The sequence below is a fragment of the Temnothorax nylanderi genome, unplaced genomic scaffold (genome assembly GCF_030848795.1).
Source record: "Temnothorax nylanderi isolate EJ_2023f unplaced genomic scaffold, tnyl_v1.0 TNYL_tig0151_pilon, whole genome shotgun sequence".
NCBI lineage: Eukaryota > Metazoa > Arthropoda > Insecta > Hymenoptera > Formicidae > Temnothorax > Temnothorax nylanderi.
The window spans coordinates 308,291-332,106 of record NW_027249213.1 but is presented as its reverse complement, the minus strand read 5'-3'; the positions used below and the strand labels follow the sequence as shown (position 1 = coordinate 332,106).

The 23,816-nt window shown below is 32.8% G+C and overlaps 1 protein-coding gene across 6 annotated transcripts in view; it reads left to right on the top strand.

Annotated features, from left to right (window-relative positions):
• Window positions 1-22,904, top strand: part of Babo (TGF-beta receptor type-1 babo) — a 38,894-nt gene extending 15,990 nt beyond the window's left edge. Inside the window, exons 4-10 of one of the 6 annotated variants that reach the window (XM_071714987.1) lie at window positions 242-284; window positions 1,347-1,504; window positions 12,387-12,620; window positions 13,220-13,453; window positions 13,973-14,313; window positions 14,831-15,070; window positions 15,518-22,904. In XM_071714987.1, the coding sequence (XP_071571088.1) occupies window positions 242-284; window positions 1,347-1,504; window positions 12,387-12,620; window positions 13,220-13,453; window positions 13,973-14,313; window positions 14,831-15,070; window positions 15,518-15,640 (1,373 nt within the window). In that variant the 3' untranslated portion in view covers window positions 15,641-22,904. Of the gene's footprint in view, window positions 1-241; window positions 285-1,346; window positions 1,505-5,792; window positions 6,002-12,386; window positions 12,621-13,219; window positions 13,454-13,972; window positions 14,314-14,830; window positions 15,071-15,517 lie in introns of all 6 variants that reach the window. The other 5 variants (XM_071714984.1, XM_071714985.1, XM_071714983.1 and 2 more) reach the window with 5 other exon arrangements.
• The last annotated feature ends 912 nt before the right edge of the window (window positions 22,905-23,816 follow it).

Sequence of the window (23,816 nt, the reverse complement as noted above, 5' to 3'; positions counted from 1 at the left end):
TTTGCTGTGCCGAGTTCGATTTGTTCAGAATGTGCGAGATGTGCCTGCTTTGAAGATCGTTTCCGGCGATCTGACGGCGTTTCTCGAGATTGTCCCTTTCTCGAGTTCGCCGGGGTTACTGTAGTAGAACAAACCCCGATCGATAGAAAGACTCGCGTCGGGAGTCGACGCCGGGGGTCTCCGCGCGTTATATAGCGTTGTACGCCCCGATGCTATCCCGACAGGAGTCGCAGAATTTCAGGAATCACGAAGCTATGCTACCACTGGCTACCCCCACATGTCAGGTATCACGAGAGTGTGTTGAGTTGCACGGTGTTGCGGATTTGCTCCTCCCGACTACCAGCTCCCGCTCTCTCGCATCCTCTCCCGGTTTTTTTTTTTCTTTTTGAGTATTTCTCTTTCGGTTTTGCTGGAGTTTGCTCGGTGATCCCCTGTTCCCTCGATAGCATCCGCATCCGTGTGGATTGCGATGCGCAGTAACTCTCAACGGGTGCGTTCCCAACGCGTGCACGTATCAAATGCGAAATGTTACCGCGCTATTATCGGCTAATTGATATATATATATATATTATTCAATTAGACTTATTTTATTCAACGAAACTTTCAATTTTATCTCAATATTGTTATAAGATTCATAGATTCAAGTAAAATTGATCAGTTTCAAACGTAATTTCTGAAGAAGAAAATTCTGAGAAGAGTGATAGGTATAATTGTAATTGAAATAATAAGTACAAATTGCCATTATACATATAAGTAAATTAACAAATGTTGGACGGTATTATCAGATTAAGGAAATTTGATCGAACATTGAGAAAGATTTTCAGTGCTTTCGATAAAATAATCAAAATAATCAAAATTAAGAACTTTTAAAAGCTATATAGTTGAGAAATTGAAAAAATATAGAAATAATTTAGAGATCTAAAAAATTATATTAACAGGAAAAGGATTTAACGACCTTAACGATATATGTATCTGCATATTCTGCATACAAGAGCCTTAGAAAGTATTTACAAAAAGTCAACTTGTGAATGTTCACTTCGTTAATATAGGTGACTTAACGTATTTGAATTACATATAATATATGAAATAACAGAAGATAAAATCGACGATATTGGTAAATAGAGGCAGACTCAGAATACAACCTTAGAAGCGCACTAATCCCTTTTTGTGATGTTACCAAGGGATCGAATCCCCGTTTGCGTTTTTTGCCTTGAAACCGCACGATACGAATCCCCTTTTGATATCTCATTCGCCTCGATGCGAACGCGTCGCGCGCGCGCGCGCGCGCGCTATCCCCGAGTTCTCCTCACCTCGTTTTCTGAAACTGGTGCAAAATCGGCTTGAAGGTGCGTGCTTAAACACCTGCCGCCGTCGCAGCCCGAGCCGCGCATCTTCTGCATGACGAGCGACTCGCGAAACACGACCTTCGTCATCGAATGCTGCAACAAAGAGGATTTTTGCAATCGGGATCTCAAACCTCTGCTACATCCTAGCAACAATGAAGGTATAGTCCAAACAGACCTGGAAGTTACGGAAACTCTGCAGGTGGCACGGGCTTTAGCTGCAACTCTCCTCTCTCACTTTCTTTCTTTCTTTTTTTTTTCTCTTTATGTCTCTATCTCTGCAACACGACTTATAAAATACATTCTCGCTGTATCTTAATTATTTAGAATGTAATTATAGTTGGTTTTTGTTGCCGATCTATACCGAGGTGCATAACGAATTTGAGAATAGCACATCACTGGAGAGTACGACGTTTAATTATGAAACGTCTAATTGTGTGTATATATTGACGAACTTGACGTTCACGATATTAATTACTTTACAATAATATGGGCAATATAAGCATATAGCATATATACGAGACAATTCCTGAAAATACCTAAACTGTAAGATTAACAAGAATGGAAGCGAAACACGCAATTGTGTACGTGGCACAAAGAAACTGTTTTCAAGTTTGAAGCTAGTTTGACCTATCCTACGCAACTACTTAAAGCGTTAAAGGGGCAGCTCTATTCGCAGTAACTTTCGAAATTATTAAGTTCTTGTTCTTATAAGTTAAGTCTCAATTAACTTTATCTGCATATAATTGATGCCAACAGTTCTAGCCAGATTTTTTTGTAATCTTTTAGTTATTACATTATTGTATCTTAATCAAGATAAACTCTATTCATCATTTAATAGAACTATTGAATTTTACGAACATGTATTTCGCGTAAATACTCAGTCATGTAATCCCGAGTTCAAAGTATTCATAATTTAAACAGTGTTTCACACCGTCATATATTTTCTTGACAATAGGATATATCTAATTAAATCGTTTGCGAGAATCTTTGCAATATATCAAAGAAATAAGCAATCTGTTTTTAGTATAAATATTTCACATTCTATCTCTTTTTATAAATGAGATAAATTATCAACAAATAAATTCAAGAACTTTTATTATTGTCAGAATTTGATTTAAAGCATTTGCATATCAAGAAGAAGATATTGGTTTTTTGCAGAAGGATTTGTGCTCAATATAAAGTCACTTCTATCTTTAATGGGGCAGAAATGGCTTCAAGCAGCGGTTAAAGCGTTTTTACGTAGCTAAGAAAAGAATTAGCCAAGTCACGGGTTATTTTTTTATGGTCGGAATAAAGTGTTACGTCATGGCTCTGCTAGTGTATATATTTTTGTCTCGCTCATATATTATCATCTTGAACTCAGTCTGACACGCTCTCTGTCGCGCTCCCGCTGCCGTTATCTGTGTACAATGTACGAAATGTATCGAAATCATCATGATATTTTGTGAGTAGATTATTTTAATCTATACCGATTTCTATTAAAAGCATAAATGATTGATTAATATTTTTTATTGATTAAAATTAAATATTCTTCCATAGTTATGATTCCCAAACTTCCATGGTTTTTTATTTTAAAAATACACACATATATTATACCTTTTTTATCTACTTATACTCTTGGATTTTAATTTGTTAAACTCCTTAGATTTTTAATTGCTTACAAGTTGAAAAACATTTGTACCTTTATTTATGCTAGAAATGAAAATTTACTTTTACTTCAAATTAATCAAAGAACTTATCTTCTAAACTATCAACCGATGATTTTGGCACATTGTGTAGATTTCTGTATTTGTACAAAGCTATATATGTGCGTTATATATAAATTGTGTAAAGAATAGAAGTGTCTGAAACGCTGCTACACACTAGACATAGACACGCATATGCGACGCACTATTTGCGTATTCGTGGATAAGCTATACGCTCTTTTTCGCCATTTATTACGTCCAATAAAGCGCAATATGACAAACTATTTTATATATCGTGACTTTTTTAACCACGACAGAATACTCTAGAGTTTCTATCTATATTGCTGGAACTATATCATAATGAGACATAGAATTGAACGTTTAATTAGATGAATCAAAGTAAATTATAAAGTAAGCATTAAGCTATTATCAATATTAACATTTGATTAATATATTATATGCGCTCACGCGTGTTTTGGATTATTTCATAGGCGTATTGCATATACATATAAATACGTATATTTATATTTCTAAATACATAAATTAATTTCATTGAAACGAATGCTACGACATTTTGTTTCACGCGAGCAGTAAGGAGTGATACAGATAAGCGTGATCAATAATCGTCTAGCACTTCATTACTTTCCATTATTTCTCCAGCTTTTTTCGTCCTCCCTGAGCAGCACACGCCCACGTTATTTATATCGTTGATGCACTGTAAATTGCAAAATTATCCGGATAAATTTCAAAATTATATCGATGTTGAGTTGAGATCACACAATGTAAAATATACGGTATCTTTAGGAGAAAATAAAACGAGATAACAAATTTGGATAAGATAATATGCTATTGTGACGTTTGACCGAGATGTTTGCCACCTCCGGAGCTTATAGTCGCTTCAAGGCGATCTTCTCTTGTATTTTTTTTTCCTTACAAGTTGTACGCCGGAAATCCTCCTGAGTGAACTCGGAAAGGACCGGTAGCATGTTGTCATAGCTCTCTTCTCTGCACTCTTTATCGACAGTACTATCCCGTAGTATGTACTTCGATAGCGTGACCCACGCGAAAAAGGGTGGCTTTTGTAAATATTTTTCTCGCCTCCTGTAGTAACCTTCAGATTTTCTGCAAAACTTGCGGTTTTTTATTTAACTTTCGCAGAAATGTATTATACACACTTGATGACTTGATTTATTATTATGTGAAGGAACATTAAAGAAGCTGACATGAGAGATCTAATTTTTGTGCAAAAGAACATTATGATAAGACCATGGATTATCTTATTTGCTGCTCATAGACTTAGTTTCAAGTTACATTCATTAGTACATATTTTGTTGTTAATATATGATCTCATGTCAAGTTCTTTTTAACTTTCGTAATACTATTTATCAGGAAACTTTCTTGAGATTGTGAAGCTTAAATAGGATTGAACTATTATACTATTACTTTTTTTTCCGCATGCCTCCTGACTTTATGTATTTATTATCTTTGTACATGCCGTTGAATACTTTTATGGAATTTGAAGAAAATGTAGATGATGTTTTTCCCCTTGTTTATGAATGGTAAAATAAAATATCTTATATTATTGTTGTTTATATGGATTAATTTACAGTATATTGTAAGATTTGCGTCAAACTTTAGAATTTTTTCGACAAATTTTAATATTTTATTTGATTTATTATTGCATTTATCCTTCTTTTTAAGTAATTTCTTTAACGGAGAATAAATTTCTCCGAAAAAATTAACTTTACAAAGGTTTTCTATATAGTAATTAATATTAAATAAAATTTAACATTAAATCAAATATAAAGTTTTGTTACTTGTAAAAACTTTTTTAGTTTATGCTTTAAGTATACTTTTTTTAGTTTATCTTGAAAAGATTTTATTTAGATAAAAGTTTAACTAAAGACACGTTATCATATGGCAATATGACAAAATATTTATAAACTGATGACTTGTGAAAAAAGAAAAAATAATTAATTTCTTTACAAATAAAAAACTTTTAAAATTAGATAATATGTACATATAGAACTTTGATCCAAAAATTACAAAATACTGTGTATACTATTATTTATACTGATCTACACATGTATGTCACTGAGAAAAATGTGATATGTTCTTAAAATATTTTCCAAGTATTTATTCTTTAATAAAAAAAAAACTATTATTATTAAAATGTAGATTTTTTTCAAAATTGTTATTGCTTCTTGACAAAAACAGAGTGATATAATACTTTCACAACTTTTTCTCTTTTTCAGATATGTGTAGATTCTTTTAAAGATTTACATCGACAGCTTTGGCCAGCTGGTTCTTTGATTAATAATTATATTATTTTTCTCGTTTCAAACTATATAACTTTAGAATTTTAGATATTAACTATGATGGCTTTAAATTATAATTTCAGCTGTAATATAAACAGAAAAGAAAATCGATTAATCACACGATCAAAGCTAACCGATGCAGTCAAGTTTAGATGTATGCTAATTATCTTTCTGCAGCTTATTAAACTCTGCGTTGTAGCATACTGAGCCAATTAAAATGCTGCCATTAGCATTCCTTTATTCCTCTTTATTTTTCTTGGATACTATCCCATCAAAATCTTACTCCAATGATTCGCTGATACACTTTATCTGCAATCTCTATGAGCGTATTACGTCATTTTACAGTTTACGGCAGCTGTCGAGTGTTCCCACTTTTCGGCGACATGAAACGCCATAGTCAGTCTGGTCCGCGGCAGTACTTGTTATGTAAATTATTTTCCCAGGTGTTACAATAAGATGAACTTCTTTCCGGACACGGAATACTCTGTCTGGTGCACCACGAACAGTACGCTACGCGGTCCAGATGGCAACGAATTCGTGGTCGCCTGTTGCGATCATTCTGACTACTGCAATCGCGATCTAAGGCCTTCTTTTCCTACTTACGAGTCCAGAGGTCGGTCGTATTCTCGCTTCGCGAACCGCCTCAGAGGAGGTACAATAAATCGCAGCTAAAACGGCTGCCGCCTTTAAATTCTCCGCCTTCAAGGTTGCTTTGGCCGCAAAGTTCATTTCTCCGCTGAATGAGATACTCGCAAAAACGTACTGGTTGATAAATTCGAAGGATTCAATGGCGGAAATGCTGAAGATGATATCTCTATCTAGGCCAGAAAAGAAATAAATTCTTCTCTAAATAAAAATTAAGGAAAATTTAAAAAATTTCGTGATATATTTATAGTAAAAGATTTGTAGCAATCTATTTATTAAAATAATAAATGTGTTAAAATTATTTGTATAATTATGAATTTCAAGAATAGTTAAAATAATTCATTAATAAGATGATTATATGTTAGTTCGGTTTTGTAATGTAATCGTGACTTGGGTTTATTATTAAAATGTGTATATTAAAATGTGACGGTGTTAGAGAAAGAGGAGAAGATCATTGCCATTAGGTTAATGATATTTGCAAAATGTAAATAAGGTATTTGATATGAATAATTGAATAAATGGCTAATAATATGGCTATAATTATATTTCTTTTGTTGCTAAAAGGCTTTTTTGATCTAATCGGTTTAGATTAAAACTTTACAATCTTATAGGACATAAATTTTTGTTTTACTTATTATTATAAATTTTGTATTTTTCAAGAGAAATAAAGAAATTTTGATATAATATATGATTTTCTAATTTGTTAACTTAATGGAATATAATGTAATATCTATATATATTATATATAAATAAAATTATTAACACTTAACTACATTTTTTAAAATAATAAATAATTTGTAATGCTTATTTTGTAATATAATGTTTATCGAGACAAAGCAATTTACGGTCGAATGCATTTCCTGCCTTGTCCGTCCTGAATGGATCAGCCGTCCGTGATGTGATGCGAGCGATAGGTTTTGCCTTTGTAATCGTTGAGTTGCAACAAGATAATTTACACAGATAACTAACAGCATCTATTATGTGTGATTGCGTTATAGTTTAGCAAAATTAAATAAATAATTTATTGGCTCCCGAACATTTTGTCGTTAAGAGCATAAGCGATATAAATTTATTAAAGAAAAAGATTATAAAATTAGATTGATCGATTTTATTGAGATATCGGATAATTTTACAATCGACTGACTGACGATTCTCGTCTGTTGAATTATCTATTTTTTTGTCTGATAATGATTTGGTAACTTTCGAGTGTGTTGTTACATCAACAACTTATATAACAACTTACGTATTTAAAACTCTTAAGTCACGTGCTCGGGGCTTTTCGAGAACTTATAGCAATGAGGCTATAAGTTCTCAGAAAGCAAAAAAAAAATTTTAATGAACTATTGAATCCTGACGATTAATGCAATCTGCGAATTTTTTTTAGGCTTTAATTTATGTCAATAGCGCTTAAAAACAATGGCGGATTTACATGTTCTAAATATTTGAATCTATCGTTCATTATTTTTTATACACTCATTTTACATAATATACATAATTATACAAAACAAAATACTTAATTTGGTATTATGTTGTTTAACTGCTTTTACAATTTTCTAATTTTCCAATCTCTTAATTTTAATTCAAAATATGAATTTGCTCCGCCATAAACATAAATCCGCGTCATTGTTTCATGGCGCTTCAGCTTTCCATTTCGTGGATCATGAATCAGCGGGAAAAGGACTTTTCTGATAGCAACCTTGGTAAGGCACGCGTGCGACAGTGATGAGAAAAGCGGGGTATCGATTATCGATTTTCTACGCTTTTGTGAATTGTCTGGGCGCGCACTTTTCACACCACTCTCTCCCCTGTGTTCCCCCATGTTTCACGTTCTCGCGTCATTTATCTTGCTTGTGCCAAGCTGACAAGACAAGGAACGGACAGAATGGCTACCATCGAACGACAGTTCTCTCTATCCTGATCACGTTCATCGTGTTTTTCAGCTTTTAAACGACTTTTTATCGAAAAAATCGATATTTTGTTGCTACTGCAGAATGGCGTTGCTGTTTCGTTACATAATGCGAGATATATGAATTACGCAATACGCACATTATCTTTAGAGCGTTTAAAAAGATTATGTAAGCGTATATAACGTACAATATTTTATAATGTTTTATTTTACAATTATTTTAAACTCAGCACTTATTCATATTTATAATATTGCGTTAAACTTTTAACATTTTATTGTTAAATAAAAATAACGAGCAATTAATTTGAAATTAAACTTAATTAATTAATTTTTTATTATTAATTTAAATGTTTTATTATTTATTGACACTTGTAAAAGTGAATTTTTGACCGTAAGTTATAAAAATTACTTTCTACTAGATTTCAAATGTATTTTGACATCATTGAATTGTGCACTCATATATCGTAATATATCGTAGTTTTCTACTCGTAACATCTCTTGTTTGTAATAAAGAGGGGATACAGATAACGTGCTGTGTACGTTACGTGCAGATAAGATAATACGGGTCTGTCTATATGTATACATATACATATACCGGTGAATTTTGCAACGTGGAAAAAATTTGATTAAAAAAAACCGAGGACATATATTCTCCACAGTCTGTTATTTCATATGTAACTGCGAGAGTATGTTAACCCTAGAACATACCCTTTCCGGTATCGTGTTAACATACGCAGTTGTAATTTCTGCAAAATCGTGTATTTTAAATCAAATATATTACGAAATAAATGTGTATATGACATTTAGTTTTCATTAAAAGATTTATATCTAAATAAATTATAGGAATAACAAATGTAGTTGCTCTTTAGAATTAAATAAGTTTAACAAAAGCATACTTGTGTGTTATTGACAATAATCGACTTCACGAGTAATATTTTACGGGAAGAAGAGCTTGTAAAATTTTTACCAATATTAGTAACATTCAAATATCCGATATACACGATATAAAGTTGTTCTAATTACAGACTCAAATTTGATCAATCGAATTTCCTATTTCAGGAAAGATTGTATCTAGTTGATTATATTGGAATGTTTATATGACGTTAATAACTCATAAACCAAATGAAAACTTTTTGTTACTTCTTGAAATAGTTAATCAATTGGTGATCCATCTTTACAAAAAAGTAGAGTTATTAACAATTACTTATTGTACGTATGTTTACAACAGGACAAGTTGGTAAGAAATTGCAACAAATATGTAGCTTGAGATAGCAGTTTGGTATATCATATAATAAACTAAGCTCGTATTCTTCATATCTTATCTCAATATGTTTAAAAATAGATTTAGACGTCCGTATTTATGCTAAACCACGTTTTTTATGTATAATGATAAATGAGAGCAACACTATAAAGTATCGTAAATAATAAACTTTGTAATAAAATGGTTGAATAATCAACAGTAATTAATGGCTGGATTATTTATTCGTTTATTTGTACTGTATTTTTAATTTAAATTATTAGCGACCTAGTATAAGCATAGAACTGTGTGGAAAATATATGATATCTATATATCATGGATTTCAACTGCGAGTAGAAACGTACGTTGAGGACGAGGGTGCAATTTGCCAAGCGCGAATGGAATGACTTCACCTCGGGAATATAAAGTAACGAGGCGTGCACAACACGATTTGGACAAAGGGATGATGGGACAGGCTGAAAGTGATATTTATCAATTATACGCGCTCCAATAAATCCGCGAGAACGGTGGCCAGTTATCGGTGGATACTCACGTAGCAGGGATTTGATATTAGCCCGAGATGTGTGCTCGTTACGTATTCGCTTATGGAATTCGACATTCACGTGGCGGTTTAATCAGCTCCGACGAGGATTTACTGGCAGCACGCGGAAGATATTTTCGTATTGAGCCACTAATTTACATCGTTGTCAATATTGAAACGTATCGTATCATTAGTTCTGCAGAACTCTGCATGTTTGACATTCTCGAGTTTATTTTATTAAGGAATATTTTTCTTTTCCAATAAAAATGAGTTGCAAAGATTGAGTAAATATAAATAAAAAAAACGATAGCTCTAGTTAACAAATGTTCTTGATTCTCATGTTTCTCGTGTATTTTTATAAATACTAAAAAGATATTGGAAACGATGATAAATCAAATTTGACAATTCCTTAATTTATTAGTTATACTGATGAGATTATATGAGAATTATATGACGAGATAATAAATAGTATAAAAATATAGTAATTATAGAATTTTTATTTTGTCGTATCATTTAATATCTGTTAGATATTTTTTAAATTGAAGCATATTATTGGAATAAATATTAAATTCATATAAAAGTAGTTATATTGTTATATAACTAAAAAGAGAAAATATGTTATATTAAATACTAATATCTTAGGAAGGAACAAATATTTAGGAAAACGTCTAGTTCCTTTCTGTAACATTGAAAATGTGAAAATTACGATATCACACATTTCTATGCATTATAAGCAAAAATATTATGTGACGAAACAGAAACCTATAAACATTAATTATTGTTTAAGTGACGTATTTGTATGAACAATATCCTTTTATTAATGTTGGCAAGGTGCACATTCTCGTATTACCTCTCATTGTTATTGGGAGACTCATCGTTGGCTGTGCGATCATTCATCAGTGAATCGTTTCTCGCCGTGTTGCCTGTCATCTCATTGAAATCTTCAGAGGGATCAATATCCAATTATATCGCGATTTGTCCTATCTAATACCTACACATGGCTCATGCGAAAATCCTACCAATTGAATTTCGCGGTTGTTTCATTCCACGATGGGTTACATAGTTGTTTGGTTTTATACATATATACATATATCCAGTTTTGTCATAACTCTCTTTTACAAATCTTTACGTCTGCAAAGTAATATTCCGATACGTCTGTTATAATAATTTTAATTAAAGAAATTTTCGATTTACAGTAATTATTTAAACAATTAGATATTAATTTGTACGATTTAATTATTACTTCGTAATTTGGATTTGTGGAGATAATTTTTAACGGAAATTTACTTAGACATTGTCGCAATTTTTTGATACGTTATATTAAATATTTTTTTATTCAAAATTATTAACTTTATATCTATTATATAAGTGAAAATATAAGTATTAAAATAATCTGTGATTTACATTTTTGTATATGTTTGAAAATACATTTGATCATAAACTAATTCTTTTCCGGGTATAGCTGCCGCAATTTATTTTGTTGCGAGGATGAAATTGAGAATTATCGAAGATTAACGTGAGCTGAAATAAACAAGTTATTTTTTAATAAATAGTTTTTGTTAAATATTTTATAACAACTGGATTGTTTTAGACACTGCTTAATACCATTTTTACTTAACATTTGTGTGATGAATTTCAATAATTGATTAATAGCATTCGTGTGACTTGAAAGATATACCTTGATGCTCTTCAATACTGTTACTCGCAGGTAAGTCAAATTATATGCTTAACGTGCTACAGACGTCTCGAGATGTTAGAGGAATCTATTTATAATGCTACCATGATGTGAGCTTACCTTGCATATTACGTAGAACAAAAGAATTACCGCGGGTTTAACACTAGAATGATCATTGATTTAATGAAAGAAGTAGTATCATCCCGGCATAAAGATAGAAACTACGACAAAAAACAGTTCGCACTATTAATATCTGTCTCTCGAAAGATCATAAAAATATAAAACCCAGCAAATAATCGAGACGCAGTCGTACGTTGATCATCCAATTTTCGAAGAGGTTCTTAGGACGTTTTTCTTTCAGTCTCGTGACTTGTCAGAGGTTCAGCCATAAATCAAGCTCCTGGTCACCAAACCTAATCTGCATATAAAAATCGTCCGAAATCTTATCCATGTTACGTTAAACCCCTTTTGAATGTGTTTAACCGCTGCTAACACGGAGCTCGCTTTGCATTAGTCATTTCGTTAACGTTTTGTTAAATGTCTTCGCACGTTTCCGCTTTTCTCTCTTTTCTCTTTTTTTTTAACATCTACATCTCACAGCTTTCTTGTCTGAAAATTTTTACTCGTGCTGCTTGCTTTTAAATCAACAACTTACAATGATTTTAACCAATTCATATACTTTCGCGAAGTTTTTCGCTTCCAAGATGAGAGATATTCAACCTTTCTCTGACACGAATGTGAATGTAAATTTCAAGACCGGTTTATCAAAAGTCATAAAATAATTTTATTTAATTGTATTAGAACAAATAATTTTTTGCATGATTCACGTAGTTTGTCCGTAAACTTTGAGATAACGCATCATCCGGCATTCATCCGCGATACGCATTATGGGTTGAATACCTCTGATATTGGTATACCGTACCTCTGGTACGATAACACGTATGTACAATACGGCGTCATCAAGGACGAAATTAGCGTTTGTCCGTCGGTGCTTCCTACGTGCGAATAATAACCGAACATATCTTGCCGAAAGTATCGTCGAGCGGCGATGACGCAACGTGGGTTACCTGGAAAATGGCCTTGACGATAGCACTACCAATATGCGCAATCTGCGTGGTCGTAATGGCAATCTATCACGTACACATGACCAAAAAGAGGCCGGCTAGGCACTTTCCGGACGACTCGCTGGAGGCTCCGGACCGACCAATTCTGGGCGGCGTCACTATCAGGGATATGTTGGAGATGACTACGAGTGGCAGCGGCTCAGGTAGGTCGAACTAAATTAAAGTTGATCATATGAAACCAGCGATACAGAATGATAAGATAAAAGGCAAATCTATCTCGAATTTTTATAGAAAGTTTCTGATGTGATCAGTCGTTTGGACACATTCATCAATAACATTTAGAACGCAATTTACAATAATAACTACATTAATTTTCTTATAATATTATTAAAAATTATAGAATTACGTATTTCAGTAATCCTTAATTTTACAGTCTTTTATTATAGCAAATGTAACAAGTTGTTGCATGTAAAACATTAATTTTACATAAATTTATTTTATGTAATCTTAAAAAATTATTAAAATATTTTTGTAATATACAACTATATTCCTATTATATGTATATACAATATATTAACGTGTGTAAAAATACGGATGAGTGATTATACGTTAAAATTTAATTACTTAACGCGCAAAATTAATAGCTAACTCAGATTTGCTTACTAATATATTCTTTTAAAAAATCATGTGTGTATTTGTGCACACGTTAATCTATTCGTCTCTTGATACACAAACACGCGACGGGTGAGTCATCTTTAATCATACTGAAATTTACGTTCTCCAATGCCCATCCTCTCTCAAGTAGGCCTGCCACTTCTGGTACAACGGAGTATAGCGCGCCAGATTCAGCTGGTGGAAACGATCGGAAAAGGCCGCTTCGGCGAGGTCTGGCGCGGTCGTTGGCGCGGCGAAAACGTTGCCGTGAAGATCTTCAGCTCGCGAGAAGAGAGATCCTGGTTCAGGGAAGCTGAAATCTATCAGACGGTGATGCTGAGGCATGACAATATCCTAGGTTTTATCGCTGCCGATAACAAAGGTAGTTTTTCATATTCGTACTTAAATCTAAAATCCTGGCGAAATTGAGAATAATACTTAAGAAGTAGCCTAGTGTACTTTTTCAACATTTGTCTTCCACCATTTTCAGAGTACATGCTTGTTTATATTAATTTAAAAAAGAATTTTAATCATTGTGATCTTCTTTTTTACAAATTAAAAAATAAAAGATGTAATCGTAAAGTAAATGTAATGTTCTAGTTTATATTATCAAGAAGATTTAGATTTAAATCATAATTTAAAATTCTAATTTAACTGATCAAATGAAAGAATTATGATGGAATATTTGACTGGAAACATTTTATTTCTGGAAATGTTTCGAGCGCATATAAATGATCTTCTCTCAGATTACATGGAACATTGAAATACCCTCTTCATCGATTTTCGTTACATATTTTAACTTGCACATTGTTTTATGAGAGCTGCTGCGATTGAGCTATATCTTCTAAGTAAATTGTAAATTGATGGAATGGCGGATATCTCTAATTTGGTTTCTTTTCAGATAACGGCACGTGGACTCAGCTGTGGCTGATAACGGACTATCATGAGAAGGGTTCGCTCTTCGATTACCTCAACAGATCAACCGTCGATACGAACGGTATGATAAGGATGGCCTTGTCGATCGCCACTGGCTTGGCGCATCTTCACATGGAAATAGTCGGCACGCAAGGCAAGCCGGCCATCGCTCATCGGGACCTGAAGTCAAAAAATATCCTCGTCAAGACTAATGGTACCTGCGCCATAGGCGACCTCGGATTGGCCGCCAGGCACGACGTAATCACGGATACCGTCGACATTCAGCTCAACAACAGAGTCGGCACAAAGAGATACATGGCGCCTGAGGTAATTATATTGCCATGTGAAAGAGATTTCTCTGGTTCTATACATAAAGAGCAGAAGTATCTACAGTCCCTATTTTTCGGAAGAATAAAACAAGATTGTAATATTAATCACAACACAAATATTGATAAACATTAATTAAACTAATCAAATGATGCTAATAGTCAATATGTCGCTGATAATAACGCGTCCACTGAAATGCTGTAGCAATTATATAATTATTTTTATTAATGACAAATTTAAAATTAGATAAAATGTGATCTAATGTGTTCTTTCAACTTCAACTCGATTTATTTTTTCTTATTGGAAGAAATAAGATATTGATAGTATTACACATAGCATTAATTAGACAGACAATTTTTCTATTGACAGGTGAAAGAACAAAATGAGTTTTGATGAAGACGTATGGAAAGATTAATAATTATTAAACGATAAAAATAACGAAGATAACTCGCGATCGTTTATACTCGGTCAGGGAGGCGGCTCTTCGGCAACTTGTACGAACGTTTTCTGCTTTCAGGTTCTTGAAGAGACGATAAACATGAACCACTTCGACTCGTTCAAGAGGGCCGATGTGTACGCACTCGGTTTGATCCTCTGGGAGATCGCTAGACGTTGCAATGTTGGCGGGATTCATGACGAGTATCAGCTGCCCTTTTACGACTTGGTGCCTTCCGATCCAACTATCGAGGAAATGCGGAAAGTCGTGTGCACTGATCGACAGCGGCCGTCGATACCGAATCGATGGCAGTCGATCGAAGTGAGTATTAAATAAAGTAAAAAGCGTAATTTAAATATTCAACCGCACCCAGCAAAAGCGCTTAAAAAACTGAATTGCAGGTAAAATACTTATATGATCTCTAATTGATAAGGTTTTCTTGTCACGTTATTGACGTAATTGACAAGTTTGTCTTTTCAATGCTTGTCACTTTTACATGACTTAGAAATATAACGGAGTTAGATATAAAAATTATATAAGTATATAATTTAATTAAATCAGTCAGTAATGATTGAAAAATAAAATATAAATCTAAAAAATTGTAGTTATTGATTAAAAACTTAAATTATTAGCTAAGTTATATCCCATTAAAATTATAAAAAGTAATAAGTTATATCCTATTGAAATTATTTGCACAAAAATAATTTTATATCGTGATAAGATAAAATTAGATTAAGAATTAATTGATAATTTATTATATCTATTTAGGCTCTACAAGTGATGTCGAAAGTAATGAAGGAATGTTGGTATCATAATGCCGCCGCCAGGCTAACCGCACTCAGGATCAAGAAATCGCTCGCTAATTACGGCGCTATAGACGACCTGAAATAGATTAAGCGTTTTCGACGGAGCTCTTCGATGGAAAAACTACAAAAAATCGATTTGTTCATATAGGCGAACGTCGCTGTCTTGAAATTCGACGCGATAGAGCTTCCGGCGGGGAAATATTCCGATAAGTCAAGAAGAATCGGAAACAGACTGGCTGGAGTTATGAGATTCTTTCTTATGCGAGACCGTCGAGTAAATTACTGTATGAATAGAATTGGTATCGCTTTGGAGAATCGCGAGCAGAGAAATAGAATGGGTTTTTAAGCCTGTTGATCGTTTCGAACGATCGGTAGCGCTCGAGCTGCAGGAAGAAACCTTATTTCAGTCCCGATATATCGCGGCCTGATGATCGGTCACTCTGTTGAATGGGTCAACAGGCAATCGCAATACGCGTTCGGTTAATCGAACGATCGCTCAATTACGCGCCACACACATCGACACACGCAGACACTGACACGTAAAAAACACACACTGCTGTATATTTATTACGATAATACTAAGATAATAAAATATACAAATTTATTATATAGCAACATTTATTGATTAATGCTAATGAGTAACGGTACTCGCATATACACACATATATAATTATATATTACATATATATATCTCTCCCCGTTATCTCTCTTGGAATAATCGATTCGATTAACCGAACCATATATTGTTTGGGCGATCTTATAAACAAGTTACCTCAGTGAAACGATCATTGTGCTCGCGTAAATATGCCGATTCGTCGGGAGTAATCGGGATGTTGCGCAAGATTTAAACGTATCAATTCAGCTCCGACTCGACGTGTTGGCAGATCATATGCGAAGAAAGCCACACATTTTTTATCTCAGTTCCGAAGATTTACCGTAAAGATTCGCTATTTTATCGGTGCGTGTAGAAATTAGAGTCACATTTGGAGTCTAAATACCATACATCATGTTATATAAAAGAAATGCATGTCTTTTGGTTTCTTTTTCTGAAAAAAGTGCCGAGTTTGTCGATAAAAATGCTTATACAGGGTAGATAGGAAAACCGGACATTCGATTGACAGCAATGACGATGTCCAATAGAGACGGATAATTTGAATAAGGTGGGTCTTATCGTCGGAAACGAGAAATTCTCTAGTGAGTGCTTATGCATATTCACTGACGAAATTCACTGACGGAACTGTTAAGAAGAATGCTCACCCTCCCTCCCGTGCATGAGGTATCGTGAAACTTTGGTACATTGTCCGGTTTTATTTGTCGACCCTATACGTATACTCTTAGTATAGTAGATACATACGAATGTTTTGCTCAAGACGAATATTTTTGCGTAATCATACGGAAAGTGAGCGCGATACACAATGGTACGGCGAAGCTTTCGAAGTGTTTCCTTTGTAATGCAGGAAGGCTGAAATTGAAGGATATTAAGCTCAAAAGTACGCGTGTATCGTGGCATGAAAGAAACATGAAAGTATGAGAAGCGTGTGAGAATGAGACTAGAGTTGAACTAAAACTGGTACAAGAAAAAGAGGAAAGAGTGGAAAACAAATTTGATGAAAAAAAAAGAGACTCATTGGAGAATCCATATTTTCGGGTATTTTTGTGTGGAATAAAGAAAAGTACGAAGTACAGCGAAGATGAGTGGTCGATTACGTGTTTCAGATGAGCGGATGTAGGTAGCCAAGAAGAAACCAACCGATATTAACAAAAATAGTTGTGGATTTTTGAGACAATGTCTTATTTGCTACTTCATTTTTAATAATATTATCTTTTTAACAATAGAGAATGCCGCAGATAAATGTTCTGCATGTGTTTGAACTAAAAGAAATTTTCAAGAAAAGTTGAATGTTAAAATATAGTGCTTAAACAATAAATGTAAGATAATATAAGATTGTGTATATAAGAGGATAATAACATATTTAAAAGAAATTAAATGAAGAAACAGTATTTTCACGTTGGTTTCTTCTGCCACAACTATATCCAAGTGCTCTTTGGATTATTATATCCTGGGTTATTTCTATTGTATTGCATTATACCGACATTGAAGAAACTCATCCGTTTATCGAAAATGCCGTTTTATAAATCTTCTTTAATTTAAATTTTTGAACGTAAAGTTTCGAGATAAATTTACATCTATGTGCTGTATTTCAATGGATTGAAAAGCAATCGTAGTGGTTGAAGTAAGTATGTAACTTTGATATTTTGCGAGACTAAGAATGCGACGAGTATGCGTATGGGATGTCTCTCCGTGAAACATAATTGTAATTCTCGGCGAAGAACAGGAGAAATTGTTTATCTATCCGCAAATAGATTCTTCTTTTCTTCAACGGATAATGAATTATATCGGTAATAGTGTATAGTGTATATTTCTTTGACAAAGTGAGAGAGGAATATGAAAGACGATTTATGCAGAGTGAAAGATAGCAAGTTAGCAAAGCGTGCGATAGAATGCAGGAGAACAGAAAAATAAGAATCTTCGTCATCCATAGTCAACATAAAAGTCTGCGAAGTTACAATTATTATTATTATTATACTATAGAACGAAAGAACGGAGGGTCCTTTGAACATATAATCGTATTTTTGTATTGTTTTTTACCGGTGACGTCGATCGAACGTACTAATTTTCCTCTTCCGTTTTTACATGCTCGCAACGTTCCGATCCAGTTGCACAATTTCATAACGAGGAACCTATATTCCTTCATTTTTTAGATCAGTGCCGATAGCTTTTAATTTATGTGACCAACATAATCTGATTTAAACGACATGCTATTAAATATAAGTTTTATATTTTTCAACAGGAGCAAAGAATATATAATTGTAACAAAAAATTTTATTTTAACAAATTTTCTCGGAATTATAATCTGACAATGTCAATAATTGAAATAAAATACTTAATAGCATTTTTATTAATGTTAAAAGTGTATATGTATTTACGTGACAAATCTTGAAGTTTATTTTATGTACTTATTGTAATAGAACATTATATATGAAAATTTTTCTGTTTTAAACACAATTGTTTAATATATTAGTAAATATATCGCATAAATTAAGAACAACCTGCACTGCAATATATGATGCAATAGAAATGTGCGTTGCAGATAGACAAAATATATCTCGAAAAATTAATTTTATATAGTTTGTAGTATTCGGAAAATGCTTGAAAGAAGTAAACGAGATAAAGCGAAAACCATGAATCATAAATACTGTTCGATTATTCTGGAGTGACGTTACATGCTCGTCGCGGATTGCAATCTGTTGAAAGACTGAGAATCTAACGATTGATTAGTAAATAATACATAATTAAGGTTGAAAATCTACCCTTACCTTCAAGTTAATTGAGGTCTTAATATTAACTTCAAATAGTTTCGTTTATATGTCTTTTACATATTTTGCAATTAGAATCTAATCTTTTTTAAATTACTTTTGACAAAATGTGATCAGACAGATTTTTTAACGTTTTGAATTTAATTTCTATTGAAACAGACTTCAAATGAAATATTATTGGATCAGAAATTTTCACAAGTTTTCTATCGCTATTGTAATCCTATTCTTTTCTTCTAAAAAAAAAGCAATTGTTTAATAATGTCTTTTAATATTTTATTATCAAAATTAATTTTAAAGCTTACACAGTTAAATTAATGTAATGATTATTTTTAATGATCTTTTATCACTGAAAAAAATAGAAATAAGACTGAGCTGTCTTAAAGCTATTTAGATATTTCTACACTTTCAAACTTTTTTCTTTAGGATAAATATAAAGTTTTAAGAAAGGGTTTTTATTCCTGAAAAATTTTAAATTCTTGATCTTTACACATAAGCTTCATCTTAGACTTATAATTAGTAATCAGAGGGAATGTTTCTACTATAAACTGGAAGTAATAGTTGCCGACGTATACATCGTACGAGTTTTAACAAACTGTCGTTTCTTGAAAAGGCGACAATTTTGTCTTTTTACTCGCTCTCATACATTCCTGTTACAGCATGTAGATTAATTTATCATACGTAAATAACTATAGTCTGTGCATTGGTGAAACTTCGCGATGATTGCATGACGCATATAAATCTGTCGATGTAACACGTCGCAAGCTCGACTGATGTCTATCCCACAGCTGTTTCCATACTGCTAGTACAACTCTCTGTGCCAATACCAGACCGAGTATTAATTAAAACGAGAGAGAAACAGGATAATAATGTACGTTATATTCCCACGAGTTACACTCGTTCCCGAGGAAAAATATCTTTGGTGTCGATTCTTGTGCATTACTACAGCAATTTTCAATTAAATAAGTGTTTGATGAACATTATAAACCTGATGCTTTAAGGACTAAATATCATAGAGGGTCTCTGCTAAATAAATTTTTTTAGTTTACATATATTTAGCAGAAAATACTTTGCTAAAATGCACATTCAAAATGTAACAGAGTTAATAAATTAATTCAAATTGTAATATTAACTTGACAAGATTTGAATTTACCGAAACTAAAAGATATTTTTCTTCCTCATACATATAGCCATTGCCAGCTATATTTCCGGGCGACGTTATCGACGTTACTCCAGAAACACGTTTTAATGTCAATTGAATCATCGAGATTGCAACTGGGTCGTCGAATTGTCGAACAGTCTGACTTATATCTGACAAATGCCGAACTGCCAAATAATATTTCATCTTCTGCACCCTTTTTCCACTTCGTACCGTTTAAGCCTCCCCATACACTTGTACAAAAGAGTAACAATAAATTAGAAAATAACGTTGCACAGGCGGCATTTATGCCAGCATTAAGATTCCGCTAGAAGGAAGAAACTTGTACCTTTAAGGCGATTTATACCGTCTATTTTGTTTTACGCTTTAGATGATACCAGTGTTTATAACGATTACCGGTGGAAAGAAAAAAAAACTTGTTAACGAAGAAAATCGCATTGTCCTGATATTTTATATCGGGCGTTATTATTTAAGAAAGCTATATATTAAATATATTTTAGAATTATTCTATTTTAAGTCGGAAGAAAATCAAGAAGTTTTGAAATCATTATGGATTACGTTAATTATGCTATTTATATTTTGTCTGCTGTATGTAGCAACTGCATAAAATGTAGCTTCACATTTTATTTTATTTTTTATAAATAAGAAAATTAGATGTGAAGTACAATAGTTGTTAACATATTAATGCAAGTTGTTTTGTTTGATATTTATGTATAAGTAATTAATTTATTGTATCACATAAACGATCACTGGAAGAAACTTTTCTCTTCCTTTCCATATTTATAAAAGAAGGATAATATTGCTTTCTATAGTAAAATTATATGATACGATGTTAAAGAGAGGGTATCGAAAACTTGTACTGAGTTTTATAATTCAAGAGTGATCATTTGTAATGATTTAATCAGAACAGTGCGATTTTTAAATCAATGATACTACACATTATATTATACAAATATTATACAAATAAGTTAATTAGCGATTGCTAAAGGTTTATAAACCAAAAATATTTTCCATTTGTTTGGATGGTTTAGAGAAGATATTGCAAATTTTTCAACGATTATACGACCTCCGAACAAAGAGCTTTTATTCTATTTATTTTCCTCTACATAATTAAGCAAGTCTCTAATGATAATTGCGATATTTTGTTTGTAATTAATTATTGTTCTATCACTTTTCGTGTTGTTTGTTCTTTTGTAGCGTTATTTACATTTAAAAAGGTTAGCTCTTACAATTGTATTGAATGTATTATATAGAATGTCGAATATTTGTTTAATCACAAGATAAGTATGCTTGAACGTTATTAATTAAATTTTAAATATATCAGATAAATTTGTCATACTTTTGATAATTTATTGTCTATCTCTTTCGTTGTTACATCGTTGTCTAAATTATAATTTATTATTTTTCGTTTATATATTTGGTGCAAATAAAACTTATGAGATAAAAAAGAATACAGAAGCTTCCAAATTAAATTGCTTGTAGACACAATTCTTTTTTTTTTAAGTATGTTACGTAGAAGAAATATCTATTAGTAATACTATTAGCGAGGATAAGTTCATTGTTTCATCATTGCTATATCACAATCTCTATTCTCTGTGTTTCCCATTTTATTGTATAATACTCTGTATATAATGGTGTAAATGTTTATCGACAACTTATATAATGGATAGAATGCGCACTTGTAATTTTCGTAACAGCGGGTGGGTGAGTTGGTGAATGGTAACCGTTTTCTCTTTGATTACTCGTAACGTTTGTAATGGGCATGTCGCGTCTCCTCTATTTTTTCATCTGCTCTCAAATATATCGCGATAAAATATAGTGTCGCAGAAGATTGTTGCTGTTAAAGGTTTATCTCGAAATAAAAGAAATTTGCGAAGTGTGTTGGTGGCACGTAATGTAATAGGAATAAAGAGATATGTCGGAGAGTTTCAACTCCCCGAGAATTTCAATACAAGATATATCGTGGGATAAAATCTATATCGAGCGGAGTTGTTTGTGAGATATCGGACATTGCGAAATAATGCACTATAAATGTATTAAAAGTAAGATACATAAATCGTAAATTATATAATTGTAACAAAAGAAAAGAAGAATTGGAGAGCAACAACTCTTTCTACGGGCATATTTTGCTAGAAAGCTTCTTGATTTGGTATATACATATTTGAAAGACTGAAATGTGCTTACTTTTCTCGAAGTGAAACGATCTATATAGCGTTAATAGAAGCCACGAGCATGCGAGAACACCGACGATCCAATGAGTTACCGTTTTTTATAATTATCGCAATATTGTTTCTCGCGTGTCTTGTGACGCAAATATAGCAATCGACTTTATCGAAATCGATAAAGTTCTTTCCCCATTTTTCCGTTAAATGAATCAACAATCGCGTTCCGCGACTCTTTACGATGCGCTCATTTGTTACTAGAATCGAGTTTTTTACGATTTATAAAATAAAAACTGGTGGACTTGTGTGTGTTAAATCAACCATTAATTACTGCCGCTGTATAAAGCGTGCCTGGCGGTGTGGATGGATCTTAATATTGTTAATAGATATACGTACCTAATGTTATTAATTATTAACTCCTGATTTGTAATTCGGAAATGCGAGATTATTGAAGCCTAACGTGTGAGATCAAGATTTAACAAGAACAGCAAATTGATGAAATAAATTTAAGGCATTTATGAGATGTAAGATTAGAAATGGAACTCTACGTTCTGGGCTTCACAAATCTGGCTTCTAAGCGGATCCTACTAATAAACGCCATAGTGGTCCGAAAAAAATAATTAGCTCGAATAAATTAAATTTACTTTAATGTACTTTTTTGTGTGTGTTTTCTTCCTTAATACCTTCTATCATATTACATGTTTAATTAACAATCAAAACGCATTATTAAATTGTAAAATTCAAATAGTGGAAAGATGTGGAAATATTGTACATTAATAAGGTGGACATGCAAAGTCCCGAAAAAAAATGTGCCGAAATTTAAAAACTCAGGGGAACGGGGGGTAGCCCTGGACAGTGGGTAGCCCCGGACATTATTGAAATTCAAGTATCCCGCGTATCTATGGCCATTGTTTAAACATTCTGCATATGTCGAGATACGCAGAAGGGCATATCAGAATGTTTAAAAAATGGCCATAGATACGCGGTATACTTGAATTTCAATAATGTCCGGGGTACCCACTGTGTCCGAAGTTACCCCCCGTTCCCCTGTATTGTCCCGAATATACCTAATCTTGAAATAAAAGAAACATAAGAAATACTATCGAAATATAAGCGTTTAATGAAAATAAAAAATCGCTTGACACCCAAATCCTTAAGATTTTGCGAGCATTCTCGTCTTAATAAACGGAAATAAATAATTGCCAATGATAAAAGTGAGCAATTCTAGTACAGTAAAGCACGATCTAAAAAGTGCTTTTTGAATCATCTTTCTGTCTTTTACGATTGCCGAGATATAAACGTTTAATGAAAATGATGAATGCGGCGAGGCGCGCGATTCTTTTGACCAGCTCGCGCCTTATCGCTTTAATAAACGAAAGTACATAATTGCGAGTAATACAATTGAGTAATACCAACAGGGCAAAGTACGAAGAACAAAATCTTTTTTTAATCACCTTTCTATCATTTACGGTTGCCGAAATATAAGCGTTTAATGAAAATAGAAAATCGCTTGGCGCCCGAATCCTTATAAGATTTTGTGCGCTTTCTCGTCTTAATAAACGGAA